The sequence below is a fragment of the Somniosus microcephalus genome, chromosome 11, assembly GCF_052327205.1.
Source record: "Somniosus microcephalus isolate GS21.2 chromosome 11, FLI_Smic_1.0, whole genome shotgun sequence".
In the NCBI taxonomy this organism is placed as follows: domain Eukaryota; kingdom Metazoa; phylum Chordata; class Chondrichthyes; order Squaliformes; family Somniosidae; genus Somniosus; species Somniosus microcephalus.
This window is the reverse complement of record NC_140997.1, coordinates 196639216-196658507: the sequence shown is the minus strand read 5'-3', so window position 1 is coordinate 196658507 and position 19292 is coordinate 196639216. Positions and strand designations below refer to the sequence as shown.

The 19292-nt window shown below is 43.6% G+C and overlaps 1 protein-coding gene across 1 annotated transcript in view; it reads left to right on the top strand.

Moving 5' to 3' along the window:
• The window catches only part of cacna2d3a (calcium channel, voltage-dependent, alpha 2/delta subunit 3a), a 1196772-nt gene that overhangs the window by 926160 nt on the left and 251320 nt on the right, over positions 1 to 19292 (top strand). The window contains exons 21-24 of the mRNA XM_086001643.1: positions 812 to 857; positions 4103 to 4200; positions 4298 to 4391; positions 17364 to 17459. Of these exons, the coding sequence (XP_085857769.1) occupies positions 812 to 857; positions 4103 to 4200; positions 4298 to 4391; positions 17364 to 17459 (334 nt within the window). The remainder of the gene's footprint in view (positions 1 to 811; positions 858 to 4102; positions 4201 to 4297; positions 4392 to 17363; positions 17460 to 19292) is intronic.

Sequence of the window (19292 nt, the reverse complement as noted above, 5' to 3'; positions counted from 1 at the left end):
GCTCAGAGGATTCCCATTGGCAAACTGTAAGTGCCAAGAAAGGGAGTTGGGAGGGGAAAACTGAATTTGTTAACAACTGATAAAATGGCTCATGAAAGCCTAAGTACCAGAGGAAATAAAGGAAAGAATTAGCAAAACGGACCCATAAATGAGCTAACAACACTTACCTGAACCACTGTGGGCCTTTTAAAGGCCATCCCACTTGAAAGGTACATCCTGAGATCCCGCCCCCCCCCCCCCCCGTTCCCTCAAGGTTTCCCATGTGTGCTGTGGACTTGGAATCCAGCATGCCAGCCAACTACAAAATGGTGCAGCAACCTTCCCTTTTTGAATAATGAAGCTCCTGCCTGATTTGGATAGTAGCTTCCAATACCCACCAGAGGCCCAACTGGAAATTGGAGCAGTGCTGCAATTAAGGCAGCAGTCCTATGGATTTCACAGTATGCTTGGTTTTCACCTAAAAACAGGTGCAGACAAGGTGTACCTGATACTAAAATTAGCTCCATTGTGTTTGGTGTAAAACTGAAGTGCTTTCAGCCAACCAGTATATTTCCATAAAATCATATCTCAGTGTTGAAGCTAGAAACATAATACCAATTAACTTCAAAAACTAGAAAATACTGTAAATGCCAGTTGTCTATCATTTAAAATTTCCATAAATTATGTTAAAGTTTGATTGTTAAATGAATATGAGCATGAGCAATGGAGAAGCTTTACTTTCATACACAGCAGATAGATGACAGTATTATGCATGAATCCTAGTGAATGATGGTAGCTGTTTAATTTAATTACTGGTTTGTTCTTTATTAAGGTTTGCATGACCTGGATCACCCTGATTTATCACTGATGGAGGAATGGTAAGAGATCTTGGGCCATAATTTGCGGTGGCAGGGCATCTAACCGCGTTTGCCATTAGTTAGACTTGCCCTCGCACATTTAGGTTTTTAAATTTTTTGCGTGACAGATTGCTGAAAGTACGAGCTGATATCGGCGCAGTGATGGAGACAGGGCAAGCAAGTGTCTATCTCCCTAACCAATCAGATTGAAGGATTGTGAAATAAACAGCACAAGGACTGAGAAGGAAGTTAGAGTGGGTGAATTCAATGTCAAATCAGGTCTAGAAAGAGAAATAAAGAGAGGGAAAGAAAGATTTGGTTAAGAGAGGGAGAAACAAGAAACAGAAAGGAAAAGTAAAAAGAAAAATTAAAAATTTACAATTTTACATTTTTGAAATCTCCAACAATTAAAACCTGAAGGAATGAGACTCCACACTTGTAATAGTTAATTTTCAGTGTCAGAGAGGTTGATTGTCAGTAATTAACACTTATCATGTCATTAAAAGGCTACTTAGACTTGAAATGACAAGGCTGAACTTTCTTTGGCGAGTTTAATTTGAATCTACTGCGCAAATGCAGCAATTTCACACCATTCAATGTATTTCAGTGGTGAGGCAGACAGCTAGATGCCGTTTTCGTGAAACTAACGGCAGAGCGGCACAACTCGGTCAGCAACAGTTGGAGATTCGTGTTTAACTTCGCGTCAGCCCCTTGTCTGGAGTTGCTTTACCATTTTCACATAAATAATGGCAAGCACTATTAACCTCACTGTTATTGTGACAGGAAAATCTGGCCCCTTTTTCTCTGCAAAAATGACCTGCAGATATAAAGAATTACGTTGGTGGAGTAAATGCTTGCTTCTTAAATGTCACTCTTGTCCATAAACCATGCCTAGTTATAGTAACTGTTACACTTGCAGCTTGCTCCATATACTTGTTGTAATGCACAAAGCAATTATCCATGAACTGGAAGGTGATTTTATACATGAATTAATTTGGGACAACAGCGAGAACAATTAACCCTTTTTACCATTGAGGTATGCACTGAGAATGATCCAGATTACCACCATATGCTCTTGGTCTGTCCAACGGATGGACAAATAATATACAGACTGTATGTTATTTTTCACTTTTGGCAGGGTTGAAAAAATGCTGGCAAATCTCAAATCTGTAGTAGGTCTCAAAATTAACACTCCTGTTTTAGTCTAGGGACCATGATGCGAGATTTATACATAAAATACACTCCCAACTCATCAGCTACCTGAAGGAGAGATTCACGGAAACATCTTTGAAGCAGGTCTGCAATTATACCCCATCTTCACCGTGGAGTCCAAATTCCAATGAAGGAAGATAATACAAAGGACTCACAGTTGTAGCCTGAGATATGCAGTCTATCAGAAAGTTATTGATCTGCTTGTCAGAGATGTAGAATGTACAGTGGTAACCTGCACAATTTCCAGTGCATACCTTATCAGTAACAAAGAGTTCATTGTTTATCCTGTGGCCCACTATCCCAGATTACAATCCGGATTTGCAGTCAGTGGCGAATGAATGGCGCCAGGCGTTCATTGCAGTTACACTTGCCCACAGACTTTCTATGGGCTTTTGCACTGGAACCTGCGGTGATTAGAAAGCTATTTTGGCGCAGCGCCCTCTGCAGGGGATCTGGGACCTTTCTAAACAGGGTAAGCAGCTGTGTATCTCCTTAACCAATCAGATTGAAGAATCCTTACGCAGAGTCTGAACCAGGAAATGTAAGTTAGAATAGTTAAATCAGGTACAGAAAGCGAAATAAAGAGAGAGAAATGATGGGATTAAGAGAGAGAGATAAAAGAGACATAAAGGAAAAATGTTAAAACATTTTTTAAATTTTTAAATTTTTTAAAGTCTCCAACAATAATTAAAATCTGCAGGATTGAGACTCCACACTTGTAAAGGTTAATTTTCAGTGTCAGAGAGGATGTTTGGCAGTAAATAAGACTTATCACTCCATTAAAAAATGACCTACACTGGAATGGATAAGCTCTAACTTTTTCTGGCGAGTTTAGTGGGTATCTAACACCAAAGTACTACAACTTCATGCCTTTCCATCTGTTTCAATGCCGCATCTCTTGGTATAGCGAAGCTTCTGGAGGAGCAGGGCAAGTCGGACAGCAACTTCCTGATTTCCATGTTTAACTGCACATGTATCGTCGCCAGAAGTTGCTGTCCGATTTACACTTTAATAACAGTGAGTGCAAAACAGAGGAAAAGAGGGGGGTGATCTATGACACTGAATCACTTGCTGTAGGACCCATTTGGCACTTCTGAACTGGCCTAAACTAATGTCTAGAGCAAGATATGATTACTGGGAACAAAGCAAGGTGGAGAATATTCAGTCCTGAGCACTGTTGACCTTTATTTTGATGCAATTGGCACATAAGCAACTTCAGATATACAATCACTATGGCCCATAAATTCCGATTGCAGGCCTCCTGCGGGCGGAGGGCTGCGATCTGGAAAAATCTGCGCCAAGACCGGGGGGGGCTCCCAGGAGGTGCAGAGTCCCGTTCCTGGGCCTCTCCAAACCGCCGGTGCGCAGGGCCCACGTATCCCAGAGGCGCAGGCGGATCACAGCATCCCTGGGATCATGTGGGCCATGGGGAACCAATCAGAGACGGGAATCTCCATTCATACATTTGACAGGAAGACCTGCCAAATATATGAATGGAGATCACCCCCAAAACATAGTAAAACTTTAAATAAATTTTTTAAAAATCACGTTTTTAAAATGACTTGAAATTACACAAATTAACTATTTTAAACAAAAATTTAAATTTTTGAAAAAATTAATTAAAGTTTTTAATGGGGCTAAAAATAAACTTACCTTTCTTTAAAGTATTTTTAAATGATAAATCAGTGGAAATTTTTTTTATTTTTTTAACTTTTTTTCAACTCTTATCCTGGTAAAAGCAGGCCTTGCGCCTGCTTTTACCAGGCGCAAGAATTGTAAGTGTTTTCTGCGGGCGGAGGGTCTCCAAAAAATGGAACTCTCCACCCGCGGAGGTCCTGCTCCAGGGCAGCCGGAGGATCTGTCAAGAGCTTTCTTGACAGATCGGAAATGCCGGTTTCCAGTGCATGCGCAGTGCGTGCCTGAAACCAGCATTTCCGATGTCCCTACGAGTGGGTACACAGCGCGATCCCACCCGTAGGGATCGGAATTTCTGCCCCCATATATCTTGACACATGCTACTAACATGATGGAATCGACTTTTTATCTGATTTCAGGAACTACTGTAATACTGACATACATCCTCAGTATCGTAACCTCTTTCAGCTTGAAGCTGTCAAACTCTTCCTCACAGGAAAGGAGACACTTCTACAGTGTAAGTGTAACTTTTTTATGCCGTACAATTTTATTCTATAATAAAACACGACTATAAAATGAAAAAGAAAATATTTGCTTTAATTTTGTATCCACAGGTGACAAAGAATTAATCCAGGAAGTGCTTTTTGATGCTGTGGTGACGGCACCACTAGAAGCTTATTGGACTAGCTTAGCTCTGAACAGATCTGAGTAAGTATGTAACATCCTTATAGCATTGAAAAGAGTAATAAGAACAAAAACCTCTTCTTATTTTATTAGGTTTTTTAATCATTCTATTAGCTTTCATAGCATTTTATTCCATGCCATCTGCCTCCAATCAGGTGAGCACCCAGTGGACTCTTCCCTTATTCCTGATGCCATTGCTAGTCCATGGATCAAATGACAGTAGGTCGAATACCCCACTGTGACCAGTTTGAGAACATCAAAGCTCCTCAAATACTGATAAATGGGGTTATGTATAGTCCTGTGTGGTTGTGAGAAATACACACATGGAAGATTAAAATTTTCCATTATCCACTCTCTAATTTATATCTTTACAATGCTGAAAGCACTATATAAAGCACCTAACTTCTGTTAGCTGAACATCAGATCATTTTCTGGTTCCCAATCATCTACTTCGCTTTTCTGCTTTATAGATATCAATAATTTCAGATTTAATTTTTAACATTTTTTTTCACTTTAATGTTTTTATTTCTCAGACATGTGCATTGATTTCTAAAATCCCATAACCTATCAGTACCATAATAGAAGTATTGCCCAACACTCCTGCAGGTTGTTGTTAGGCTTATTAAGTCAAGCATTTAACATACATCCATTAGTAGCAGTGAAATTATTCTATGGTATTACATCTAGTTAGCATATGCAATAGTATTAGTAAAATTATTCTAAAAGAAGGTTCAGTGACAATTATTATTTAAAGTTAGCAATCAATACATTATATAATAATAGATGATTACACTGCTGAAGTGTTTATAGACCAAAGGCAAATTATAGTTTTAGCTGTAATGTGCCAAAGATCCCAAGACAGTAAATAACGATACTGCATTATTTAAACACAGTTGTGATACACAAACTAATGCACTCTATTAAAAAATAAACAGAATGGCCTTGTCTGCAAGATGAAGGGAAAAGACTTGTGTAAGTGCTTTCTTCTTCATTGGCAAATAAATGGGTGTGGACGTGAAAGTTATCCTACATTTTTCCTATCCTCGCAATGTTTGTCAAAGAGAACATTCTAAAATGCTTGTAGTAAATGGGCAACCTAAAAACCAATAAATAATATCTATCTAGAAAGAGCTATTTTTGACCACCATGTAACAAGAAAGTTTCAGGAATTGCACTTAACAGTTGAAAATTTCTGTATTGCTTGACTGCCTATTCACTGTTGGAGGGTGTTTTTATTGTGCGGTTATATCGACAGTTATTCTTGCTTTATCTTCTCTCCATCTGCATCACGAACATTATACAACCTACCACAAGCTCCAGGTTCTACTGTGCCACATCTGCTTCCTCTTCTCACTCAAATGTGCACTTGTGCAACATTCTTCATATCTCGATTCTGTCCATTTCCATCTCCATTTCCAGCCATCCCCCACCTCTCTTGTTTTTAATAACAGAAACACAAGTTCTGCCTCTGGTTGATTGTTCCGCTTCAAATTTATTTCTTTGAGTATCTGTTCCAAATTCCAGTCCAAAGGAGCTACATAGAGTAGGTTCATTTTGACCTGATTTAGCAGACTTCGACCTTCTGTGGATAAAAATCTCTCTTCCTCACCTCACTAAATTTTGCAATGCCTAACCCTTTCTTAACCTTGCTAACTGTCTAGAACTATTCAACTTTTTATCAAGCAAAATTAAATCTATCAACTCTACCTTCCCCTTGACTGAAAACACTGTTCTCAGTGACTCCAGTGCTCACCCCCAGCAATGGCTCCATTTCTCTTCTTGTGAGCGTGCCAACTCACCAATCAGTCGACCCATATCCTGATCACCTTGATCATTCAGGGTGTCTGCTAAAAGTTTTCCTCACCTTCAGTCATAACTGTTACAGTGAATCTGTCTCCTCACAGCTTTTTTTTTCACATCTCTGAATCAGATCTGTCCCTTGGAGAATATCCTGCAATGCAGATAGTGGTTAGAATATAGAACTTGCTACCACAAGGAGTAGTTGAGGCGAATAGCATAGATGCATTTAAGGGGAAGCTAGACAAACACATGAGGGGGAAAGGAATAGTAGGTTATGCCGATAGGATGAGATGAAGTAAGGTGGAAGGATGCTCGTGTGGATCATAAACACCAGCATGGACCAGTTGGGCAATATGGCCTGTTTCTGTGCTGTGCTGTGCTGTGATTCTATGTAAATTACATTCTGTAAACCAGTCCCACTTTGTTTTGCGGTATAAATCACTCAACAGGGACAGTCTTAAGAAAATTATTTGCTGCTTTTCCCTGGACCAACTGCAGATTTAAGCCTCCTAAACCTTCTGTGTGTATCACTGAATTAACTGATGGGCTGGAATTTTCACAGGAAAAAAACGGTGGGTTGGAGGTGGGGGGGAGGGGGGCGGTGAAGGGGGGCGGGGGGGGTGGGGGAGTGAAAGTTGTAAGAGTCTAAAACCCGACCTCAACCCGCCTCCCTTCACCTTTTACTCAGGCGGGACAGAAGTGGACAGTCAAACCGCTGCCAGGAGGCGGGTTGGCAATTTAAATATGATAATGAGGCCTGAAGCCTCTACTTTTGGGATTCCCAGTAGCTGCAAAGAGGTGGCCACAGCCTCGGGGAGCAATCTTGTGGGCCAGCAGGAGCAGGACTGCTTCCTCCCGACCCCCCAAGTTCCCCCACCAGCAGCCTGCACCCCCTGGGGTCGGGATTCGGACCCCACCTATGGGTCAGCCCCACCCCCCTCCCCGGGTTTGGAACACCCTCCCCCCGGGGATTGTGACTCAGTCCTGGGATTGGGGATCAGATTCTCCCTCCCGGGATCACAACAGCCCCAGGGTCAGGGATCGGACCCGCCCGTGTCTTGGAACCGCTCCCCACCCCCACCATCCTGGGCCCAGCACCTACCTGGTCCTCTCCTCCAGCGTTTCCCGCCCGACTGGAAGCCAGCCTGTCAATCAGGCTGGCTAGGGTGGGGAATGTTAAGTCTGTGTGTTATAATGAGAATTACTACACAGACCACAAGAGTAACTTTTAACAGGTCTTTACTAGTCGAAGGTCCGGGCTGAACTGCCCAATAAATCATTACACAGCACTTATATACCGGTGTGGTCACCACCGGTATTACAGTATACCGCAGCCAAGATAAAGTAGTGCAACCCTTAAAATAGTTCTCTTAAAGGTGGAACGGTTACATACACTACAATCCTCCCTTTTTAGCTTAACAGTATATATTCCCCATTAAACATAACATCATAACATATATACACAGCTTCATGTAAAAACAGTTCACAGATTCAGTCTCTGAGGAGGCGCCTCCTGCGCCTCCTGACTCGGTCCGGATAACGCCTCGGTGGTGTAATAGTTCTTGGTGGTGTAGTAGGTTCTCGTTGCTGGGGTGACTCATCTAATAGTCCTTCACTGGACTTAACAGCTTGAACTTTCGTAACTTCAGAACCAGCATTGCTGACTTCTAAAGGCTCGAGTACCTTGGGAAGTTTTTCTACTTCCAGACTGATTTGGCTCAGTTCGGAGGGACCACGTGCGTGACCTGGTAGGGGTGATAATGGTTCAGATGAGTCATCATCTTCTGCTTCTTCTCTATTGTCTTCTATTTCCTCCATCACTTCAGCTTTTGCCTCTGCCACCAATTCCCTGAGTGGCTTATTACTGCTGACACTGCTCACAAAAGGGTGCTCTTTCTTCTTAGCTTTCAACTGATCGATGAATTTGACATATTCCCTTTCTTGCTCAGCTTTGATTCATTTGGCCTCATCGCGCAGGCGGTTTGTGTGTTCCTGCTCCATTTTCTCAATCAGCTGCTTCTGCTGTCTTTCCAGATTCTCCCACTCTGCGTCAAAGAACTTTTTCTTTGCATTCATCTCTTGCTCAAAACGGCGAATCATTTGTTCTAATTGCTGTTGTAGTTTGAAATTGAGTTGAGTTCGAGCCCAGTGTTCCTCAGAAATGCGCATGTCTGTAGACTGGACAGACTCAGACTTCTCTGTCAAACTATGTTGTTGTTGTTCAGTGGAATTCTGTTCTGATACTTTGTTCTCTTCTGAAGCATTTATGCACTCCTTCGTTTTTCCATCATTAGTCTGCAAGTCCATTTTAGACTTGTCTTTTGCACATGGGCTGGTCTTACCATCATCAGTTCCAGAGTCTGAGCTGATTGTCTTCACCGAGTTCTCACTCTCTGCTTTGTCACTGTCACTGCTGCATATGCCCTCATCCAATATTCTGGACAATCGTTCAGGTTTAACATCTTTTTTTCCGGAATCTACCGTCATTGCTTTTAGGGAGGGCCAGTCCATATTTATTTTCCTGATCCACTCCCGTCCCAGAAGTGGTGGACCTCCCTCAGGTAGTACATATATGTCCATCCCTTGGTGTACTTTGCCCTTGTGTATCACCTTGACTTTTATCTTTCCGATGGGGTATACTCTTTGCCCCGTGTATGTCTGCAATACTATCTCCGTATCCCGTAGTGGAATATGTGTGAATAACCTTTTGTAGTCTTGCTTATTCATGACCGTCAACGCCGATCCGGTGTCCAATTCCATCTTCACTTGGACTCCTGCTATCTGCAGTGTGACCCAGATAGTTTGTCGGTCATCTTCCTTACTCACATTGTGAATTCTCAGACTACCCAGTTCTTCGCTGTTGGAGTCTGAATCCGAATTCTGTTCATCCGAACTCTTCTCAGCCACCTTATGTACCTTTCTGCACTTTTCCTGCGGTGACTTTTTGTTGCTGGTCTTCTTTCCTGACTGGCATACTTTAGCTATGTGACCAAGCTTGCCACATTTTCTACATTCCTGGTTTTTAAACCAGCATTGGTTCTGATCGTGTGTTGTCTTTCCACAACGATAACATTTCGCTGTACCCAAAGCCATTTGATCTACGCTGAGTACCGCTGCCTTCAGCTGCATTTCCGCAGTGCCTCTCGCTGCGGCTTCGTGCGATGCTGCAATAGTGACAGCCTTATCAAGTGTAAGATCATTCTCTTCAAGCAACCGCTTTTGTGTTCCTTCTTTCGACAATCCGCACACGAATTTGTCTCTCAGTGCCTCTGTCAGTCTTTCCCCAAACTGACAGTATTTCGCTAGCTTACGCAGTTCAATTAAATACTCCGCGTTGCTTTCCTCTTTCAGTTGCGTTCTCGCATAAAACTTAAATCGTTCCGCTAACATCAGCGGTGTGGGGTTCAAATGATTTTTCAGGACAGCAACAATTTTAGCGAAAGTCTGATCCGCCGGTTTAGCTGGTGATAGAAGATGCTTCAATAGCCCGTATGTCTTTGCACCCATTGAGTTTAGTAAGGTTAGTGCTTTATCTTCATCTGATATTTTATTTGCCTTACAATATATCTCTATGCGTTCTACATACGTGGCCCAATCTTCCACATCGGGATCGAAATCATTGATGTTACCACGCTTAGGCATCCTCGCAATCTTCTTGAGAAACAAAAAGAAATTTTTCTTTAACTTTTTTTTTTTAAATGGCGGTTTCCCGCGCTTGTCTTCTTCCCCGCCTACGAAAATGGCGGCTTCCCGCGTTTGCCTTTCTCCCCCGCTGGCTGTAATGGCGATTGCCGTGTTGCTGCGTTCGCCCTCCCCAGCGGTTTTCAAATCGTGCCTCCCAGCCCCTCTTGCAGTCCGGTCCTTTCCCCCCCCTGGCTGCGGCTGAGTTCTCCGCGTTTTAAAAAAAAAAAAATTATTTCCTCCCGCGCAAGCGGTTCTCGAATCGTGCCTCCCAGCCCCTCTTGCAGTCCGGTCCTTCCCCCCCCCCCCCCGGCTGCGGCTGAGTTCTCCGCGTTTTTTTTAAATTTACTCCCGCGCCTTACGCTGTCCCGGTCGCTGCGCCTCGCGGCCTCGGTAGCTGCCCGGCCTTTCTCACCGGTCGCGGTCGAGCTCTCTCTCGACGCTGTTGCGTCTCCCAGCCCGCTTGCAGCCCGGTCTCTCACACCGGCTGCGTTTGCATTCACCGCGGCTTCCGTGCCTTACGCTGCCCCAGTCTCAGCGCCTCTGGCCCCGACTTCTGTCCGGCTCTTTTCCCCGGCCGTGGTCGAGTTCTCCGCCCTTATATCCTCCGTTCTTCCCTCCCCTATTTCACAGCCAACGTGGCCGACTTGCTGCTCGTCGTTGATCGGCTTACCCACCACCGTGATAGAAGGGATGATCACTGCCTGTTGCTGATGGAAGGCTTCGTGTCAGAATTCTTCCTTTGCTCTGCAGACTCGAGTCTTCTCGCAGCAGAATGATGAGGGCGGATGCCTCTTCTCGACGCCCGTTAAACTGCCTTGGATGTATCTCTGCCGCAGGGTAAGATCGTACTCGTCGCCACTGTTAAGTCTGTGTGTTATAATGAGAATTACTACACAGACCACAAGAGTAACTTTTAACAGGTCTTTACTAGTCGAAGGTCCGGGCTGAACTGCCCAATAAATCATTACACAGCACTTATATACCGGTGTGGTCACCACCGGTATTACAGTATACCGCAGCCAAGATAAAGTAGTGCAACCCTTAAAATAGTTCTCTTAAAGGTGGAACGGTTACATACACTACAGGGAACCCACCCTTTACGTCACACACACACTGTGGAGTTAAAACTCCACAGCGTGCCGGGGAACCCGAACTTCCAGGTTTCCAGTCATCTCCCGAGTGTCCCCAAGTGTGGGTGGGAAATGGGAAAATTCAGCCCATGTTGTTCTAACTGCATGAAAGGTTGAAGACCTCGTACTTTGTCTTCCATCAGATCGGATAGTTATCTTGGTTCATTCATAATTACAGTTACGCATAAAAATTCTGTGATCATACGTGGCACCTTGATCGGTCTGTAACGTCTTCAGCCTGATCTAGTGTTAGAGGTGCTGAATGCAACTTTATTGAAAAGTAGCATCAACTCCTATCCTGCCCAACCCCCTCCAGCAACAGCTTCTTCTGGTCCCTTGAGCATCAGTAAATCATCAATGCAACCATTCTTCCATCGTGATGGCACAGCTGCTATCTTTTTGAAGGAGAAAATTTGACTTTTTTGGTTCACTTTTCTCCTCCAACTCTAATATTGGTGAAGAACTAATCTCCATTCTGTTCTACCATTAAGACAGACATTAAACTTTATTTTTGCCATTTCTGTTGGATCCTCTGCTCTGTTGACTCTAACTGGACTGATTGGGTGGTATCCCTGCCATCACCCTCAAGGAATGCACCTAGAAGCTTATCCCTGTCCTATGCTATCTCTTCAATCTCACTATCTCCCAGTTTACTTCCCTTCTCCTTCTAAATGTGTTCATGCTCACTCTCTTCCAAAGTAACATTATCCCTCTTAGCCTTCAGACTATTGCCCTAATATCTTTACATCAATATTTTCTAAGACTATGGAAAATTTTGGCTGACCCATGATCACCAGAATGGTTTTCAGCATGGCCATTTCAGTGGTGATCTTGTTGTCTTTGTTATGCGCCCCTGGAACTTTGGGAATGATGGGGAGATGGGAGTACCACTGCTCTTGATCACTTTAGGGAATCATCTGTTGCTGCCTTGGAAAGCCCATGAGGATTCTAACCAAAGCCATGTTCGCAGATAATTAGTTTCCTTTTAAATCACTCTGTACTGTAATTCATGGCTCACCTTCAGATTTTTTTCCATTAACTCAAAGGGGCTTCAAAATTCCTACTTTTTCCTACTTTGTGCCTTATTCATGTCAATTACTTCTTTTGCTAATGCTTCCACTTTACATTGAACAGATTCCTTTAAATCGCACACCCTCAGTTCACACTGCTTCCAGTCCTCTAACAGTACAATGTGTTAATCACACCTCTTTATCTCCTCCATGCTCTTGGATGGGGCAATAAAAATCTTGTTTCTTACAGCTCTTCAAAGACACAATTCCTTCATATCAAACTAACAACACTCACCGCAGGTGTTAGCCTTGGCTCAGTGATAGCAATCTCGCCTTAAAGACAGAAGGTGGTAGGTTGAGAATATAATCCAGGCTAACACTTCAGTGCAGATCTGAGGGAGTGCTGCACACTGAGAGGTGCTGTCTTTTAGATGAGACATAAAAGATCCCATGGCACTATTCAAAGAACAGCAGGGCGGTTCTCCCAGTGACCTGGCCAATATTTACCCCTGAACCAATATCACTAAAACTAGTCATTCATCTCATTGCTATTCCTGAGACCTAGCTGTTGGAAAATTGGTTGCCACGTTTCCACACGTTATAGTAGTGATTGCACTTTAAAAATACTTAATTGGCTGTGAAGTGTTTTGAGATGTCCTGAGGTCATGAAAGACACTATATAAATGCAAGGGCCGTGAAATTCGGAGGTCTAGCACCGGCTGTTAAGGCCGGTTTTGCTGAAAAAATGGCGGCCACCTCGCTTCCGTCCACTTCCGGCACGGACTACAGCGGCCGCCATTTTGAGGAGGTCGTTAGTGCTGCCGTTGCCTGCACTCACCACCCACGTGTAAATATGTAGATCGGGACGTCAATCGGCGTGCAACGCCTGAATCGATGCACGACTGTGATTTGGACGTCGCCGTCTCCAAACCACGCACAGAAGAACGTGCATGCAGCAGTACAACAGAGACGCTGTCAGCGTTTCTTAAAGGGACACACACAGCTTTCAGGTAAGTTTCGATTTTAGCTTTTAGACTTTTTTTTTAACATTTTATTGGAGTAGTGGCTTGGTGCAATACATTAAAAAAGTTGTTAAAGTGGGCATGGAATGCTGCTGGATGCTTGCAAGGCTTTGGATGTTAAAGGGAGGCCTCTGAGAACACCACTTGCTCCCAGTCCTGGGGACTTTATTTGCAGTCCCCCTTGTGCTGCAATATTACATGGAGATGAAGCAGAGGCAGCAAAGGGGACAAGCTGCTCGCAGAGTGAAGAGGAGGAAATGGAAGAGGAGGAAGCAGAAGAGGAGGAAGTGGAAGGAAGGCGGCAACCCAGACAGCCCCTTCCAGACCGGGATATCCGGGATCGAATCATCCACCTGTGGTACTAGTGAACACAACCTCAATTCCCCTTTCAACCTTTGTCCCACACCTTACCTTCCCTCTGTTACTGACCATCACCCTTGTGCATTCCCTTAGTGACTGTCTTGCGTGTGCCTTTGTCTATTCTAGTAATGTTATGCAGTGCTACCCCAATGGCTACAGCATGGCTGGTGGAAGGCTGCTGACTTTCAGTGGGAGCCACTGCAGATGGCTTGCAGAATGACCTCGAGGAGCTGGTGGCTGGGAGTGTGAAATCAAGTGATGGTGTTTCTTCTTGTTCTTCTTCACTCTCCTCCCTCTTCTTGGTCAACCACTGGCTGGGTAGGCTGGATTTCTTGGATGCTGAAATGAGGAAGACACAAGGGTAGGGTTGTGAAGAGGGGAGGGCGGGAAAGCAAGAGGTTCATGCTTAAACCATGTGCAGCTTGTACATCAGAAGAGATTGTGGGATGAGGGGAAAGGAGGATAATGTATGAGGATACCAGCATCTTGTATTCTTTCAGCTCCGCCACTGGCCATGCTCCTGCCAAGAATGGCCAGCACTGACTCCTCCAAGGGGGTGAGGTGAAGCTAGGAATGTGAGGTGTACCCTTGTGTTTGGTAGAGATTGTTGGAGGGTGATTGCTGGGGGGGTTGTGCATTGAGCAGTGTGTGAGGCTAGTGGTGCAGTTGGTAGGAGACAGCTTTTGAAGATGCATTCACTGGCTGTAAGAGCCATAAAAGCTTAAGAAAATACTTTAAAATATTGGTTAAATAGCATAATACAGTTAATTTACCTGATTGACTTATTGTATTAAGAAACCCCCTATTTTCTTGCTCCAGTAGTATAGTCCGAGACACCCCCTTCATTCTTGCCACAATGGTACAGTCCCTAAGCCACACATGGTATGCAGCCATTTTACAGTTTAAACTCCACGTGGCTGAAGGAGGCAGAAGTTGTGAGGTTTGGAGCAATACAGTTTTTGACCGTGTTCGTTTATACGTGTTTGCTTTGTAATTCCGTTTGTGAAGTGTTATAGTAAACAGTTTAAAAGACAAAGCTACGTTTGGGAATGTTTTATTTCGACACGCGTCTACTCGTTGTTAACAGCCCCACAGCTCAGTGGCTGCCTGTTTGGAAACTAAGAAGCGCCACTACACTGGCCTTGACCACTCGTCTGAGGACATGAAACTTCTTTGGGCACTGGAGCCGAGTCATAAGTCATAACAGCACAGAAGGAGGCCATTCGCCCCAACAAGTCCGTGCCGACTCTCTGTAGAGCAATCCAGTCAGTCCCATTCCTCCGCTCTATCTCCGTAGCCCTGCAAGTTTATTTCCCTCAAATGCCTATCCAGTCTCCCCTTGAAAACACTGAGTGCCTCCGCTTCCACCACTTCCGTCAGCAGCAAATTCCAGGTCATCACCACTTGCTGCGTAAAAAAGTTTTTCCTCACATCCCCCCCATATCTCTTGCCCAAAACCTTAAATCTGTGTCCCCTAGTCCTTGTACCATCAACTAGTGGGAAGAGCCTTCCCCCGTCTAGCCTATCCAAACCCATCATAATCTTGTACTCCTCTTTCAAATCACCACTCAACCTCCTTTGCTCTAATGAAAACAAATCCAGCTTCTCCAACCTGTCCTTGTAGCTAAGATCCGCCATCGCTGGAACCATTCTGGTAAATCTCCTCTGCACCCTCTCAAGTGCCTTCACATCCTTCCTAAAGTGTGGTGACCAGAACTGGACACAATACTCCAGTTGTGGCCTAACCAGCACTTTATAAAGGTTCAGCATAACTTCTCTACTTTTGTACTCAATACCTCTATTTATGAAGCCCAAGATCCCATATGCTTTGTTAACCACTCTCTCAATATGTCCTGCCACCTTCAGGGACCTATGCACATTAACTCCCAGGTCCCTCTGTCCCTGCACACTCTTTAAAACTGTGCCATTAAGTGTATATTGCCTCTCCCTCTTCTGCCAAAATGCATCACCTCACACTTCTCTGTATTAAATTTGTATTCTTGGCCCCACTATCTTTTCTGGCCTCAATGGTACTCCCATCTCTCCTCCATTCCCAAAGCTTCCTCCAAGAAGCTTGGTTTCATCTTTCATGCCAAAATCCCCATAATAATTTTTGATTCTCTATAAAACCCAAGTATGTCCAAGACCAGAATCTTACTCCCAATTTTGGTCAGGCTCTTTTAATACTTTTCTCACACTCTTAGACAGGATATAGAAAAACATTTTGTGTGATGGGTGATCCCTCTATCAACAAGTTACATTTCTATAGCACTCTGCATGTACAAAAAGATAACTCAAAGCACTTTACAGAGCAGAGGAATGAAGTGGATGATGAGCAGCAGGAGAAAACAGGAAAGGAGTTGGGAGTGAAGCTAAAAGCACAACTGAAAAAGGGGGTTAGAAATCTTTCCCTGTCATAATTTAAGCCAAGATTCAATTAATGAAGAGAAGAGAGACTTCTCCATAGCTGACGTCTCTCATTCTGCCAGAACATTTCACACCTAATCTAGAGCCGTCTTTTGTCTCCACTAGTCCTATCACCATCTCGTCTCGTTTTGAATACCTCTTAATGTCTCTTCACTTCTTTTGTTCTCTCCCAGCCCTGCCTTTCGATCTATTTAATTTCCTTTCCAGTTTTGAAAAAGAGTTAGACCCGAAACGTCGACTCTATTTTCTCTCCACGGATGTTGCCTGGCCTGCTGAGTTTTTCCAGCATTTTCTGTTGTCATTTCTCCATAGCTGATATGGCCTCCTGTACTCACTGACAAAGAACACATTCTAGGTGATGAGGATAGGTCTTAATGCCAAATTTTCCTCTTCCAAAGGTAGAATATTATACAAAAGTGAGCCACTTTTGTAGGAAGAATGGCAAAGCAGATTACTTTTTAAAAGGTGAGAGACTAGTAAATGTTGGTATTCAGAGGGATTTGGGTCTTCTTGTACACGAATCACAGAAAGTTAACATGCAGGTGCAGCAAGCAATTAGGAAGGGAAATGGTATGTTAGCCTTTATTGCAAGGGGGTTGGAGTATAAGTATAGTTTTGGTCGTCTTACCTAAGGAAGGATTTACTTGCCTTAGAGCAGGTGCAACAAAGGTTCAATAGATTGATTCCTGGGATGAGAGGGCTATGAGGAGAGTTTGAGTAGAATGGGCCTATACTCTCTGGAGTTTAGAAGAATGAGAGGTGAGCTCATTGAAACATATAACATTCTCAGAGGGCTTGACAGGGTAGATGCTGTGGGCTGTTTCCCCTGGCTGAAGAGTCTAGAACTAGGGTGCATAGTCTCAGGATAAGGAGTCGGCCATTTAGGACTAAGTTGAGGAGAAATTTCTTCACTCAGAGGGTTGTGAATCTTTGGCATTCTCTACCCCAGAAGACTGTGGATACTCAGTCGTTAAGTATGTTCACAACTGAGAACGATAGATTCTTGGGCACTATGGGATATATGGTTAGGGCGGGAACGTGGAGTTGGTTTACAAGTTCAGTCATGATCTTATTGAATGGTGGAGTAGGCTCGAGGGGCCGTATGGCCTACTCCTGTTCCTATTTCTTATGTTCTTATGTTCACTCAATCCAGTGGCCCACATAATGATCAGCTAACCTTGCCTGTAAATAGTAGCTGAACATGAATCTCAGATTGCCATTCAAACACATGCCTTCTGAATAGAACCCCATATGCTATGATCGTAAGAGATATTTTAATAAATATTCCAGACACTAAAAAATATTCCCATGTCAAAATGAAATAATACATACACAGTCTTTCCTTCTTTCCTTTTCTTTTTTTTCTGTTCCACACTTCATATTGTTTTATTTGAGATCTTTCTTTCTGTCGTGTTGTCACGCTATGTATTCAATGATCAGACAAAGATGAGATAGCTTTGCAGTATGAGTTCTTCATATTTGCAGCTGCAATATGGACCCCAGTTTGGGTTGGTTGGCTGATCTGTTTTAAGTATACTTATCCTGTCGGATATCTTCTTCCAGAAATGCTGACAAGGGAGTTGAAGTTTCTTTCCTGGGAACTCGCACAGGCCTAAGTCGTATCAATCTGTTTGTCGGACAAGAACAACGTACTAACCAGTAAGCTTCATTGTCAATTAATAGCCTTTATATAAAAGCAGAAAAAATACTTTAGTTGCTTCCATTATATTTCATAAAGAAATAACTATAAACCCCTGAAGTTTTCAGTAAGTAAAATTGCCCAATGATTACATTTTAAATAGATCTACTTCATAATTAGTTGTTATATTGTTCAATGAAGTTTTTGTGAAGCATTTATAATGATAATCATAATAGTACTTTTCTGCAGCATTTTGCAATCAGTGAAAGAACATATTTGTTAAAAAGCTGATAATTATAACCATGAAAATCCTGGAAATAGATTCTGAAATCATCTGTGAATATTTTTCATTGCAATTACTCAATTTAATTGTACTGGTCTTTTTTGGCCTTATTCCGAATATTGTTCTTTAAATTCTGTCCCGAATATGTCAGCTTTCATTCTGTAGCTAAATGATTGAATCATTAATAATGACGAGGCTTTGAAAATACTGTTAATTATCACAGGTTTGGGTTATTAAATATATTATGAAAATGACGATAATGGCCCAGAATCTGTTGGAGCGGGGCATCTCGCAGTGTGCGGCGTGAACTGGATTTTTTCCCCCTCACCCTTCAGCTTCAATTATTTTTGCGTCTCAAACTGCTGGAAGTGCGAATTGATAATGGCATGGTGAAGATAACGGGGTATCTGGTGAATGATGCGATCAACAGTCTATCTCTTTAACCAATGACATTGAAGGATTGAGAATGAAATAGAGGAATGACAGAGAATGAAATAGGGTGAATTAGAATCAAATTAGGTTCAGAAAGAGAAATAAAGAGAGGGAAAGAAAGATTGGATTAAGAAAGAGAGAAAAAAGAGACAGAAAGGAAAAGTAAAAAAAAAAAATGTAAAACTTTAACATCTAAAAATCTCTAGGAACAATTTACTACCTGCAGGAATGAGACTCCATAGCTTCAATTGTTCCCTTTCTGGGCTGGAGAGGTTGAGTGGCATTGCAGGAACATAAATCTCATCATTAACAGGGTCTTTGCGCTGTTAAATACCAGCCCTAGCTTCTGCAGCGAGTTTAATTGGTAATTGATGTGTGAATGCAGCAATTTCTTGAATTGACAGGAAGGTTGAGAGCGAGCTACCACTTTCGAGAGACTAACGGTGGAGCAGCGTGATGCGCTATCAATTACTCATAAAAGACTGAGAGTTAGAAGAGTAACTAAAGGCTTTTATTAACAACAGAATGGAGGTCTGCCTCGAGTGGTCGACCGGTCCAGGATACAAGGGCTGGGGAGCAGTCACCTTTATACTAGGACCTGTGGGAGGAGTCAGCCGAGGCATGTCCAGGCATGTACACAGTGGAATACAAACAGGACAAACAGGAATACAAACAGTGGTTTACCACATTCACCCCTTGTTTAAAATTGAGTCCGGCGGGGTGAAGTGTATTAAAAGTTAGTGTATTGGAGTCTCTCCGGAGGTCTTGTCTGCCGCTGTGATCGGCGTGGCGACGGCAGGGGTAGTGAAGCTTCCGGCGTCGAGTCCAGCGTAGGCTGTGGCACAGGCGTGTCGTCCTCGTAGATGTCGAGCGGGTCGCGGGGCCCCGGCCTGCCGTCTGCTGGGGCTGGATATCGGATCGTGGGGGGGGGTGGTAGTGGGTTACTGTGGTCCCCGAGGGTGCAAGGTCTCTTATGGAGACTGTGTCCTCCCGCCCGTCCGGGTATGCGATGTAAGCATACTGGGGGTTGGCGTGGAGGAGGTCGACCCTCTCGACCAGGGGGTCCGTTTTATGGGTCCTCACGTGTCTTCTCAGTAGGACCGGCCCTGGGGACGTCAGCCATGGCGGTAGCGACGTC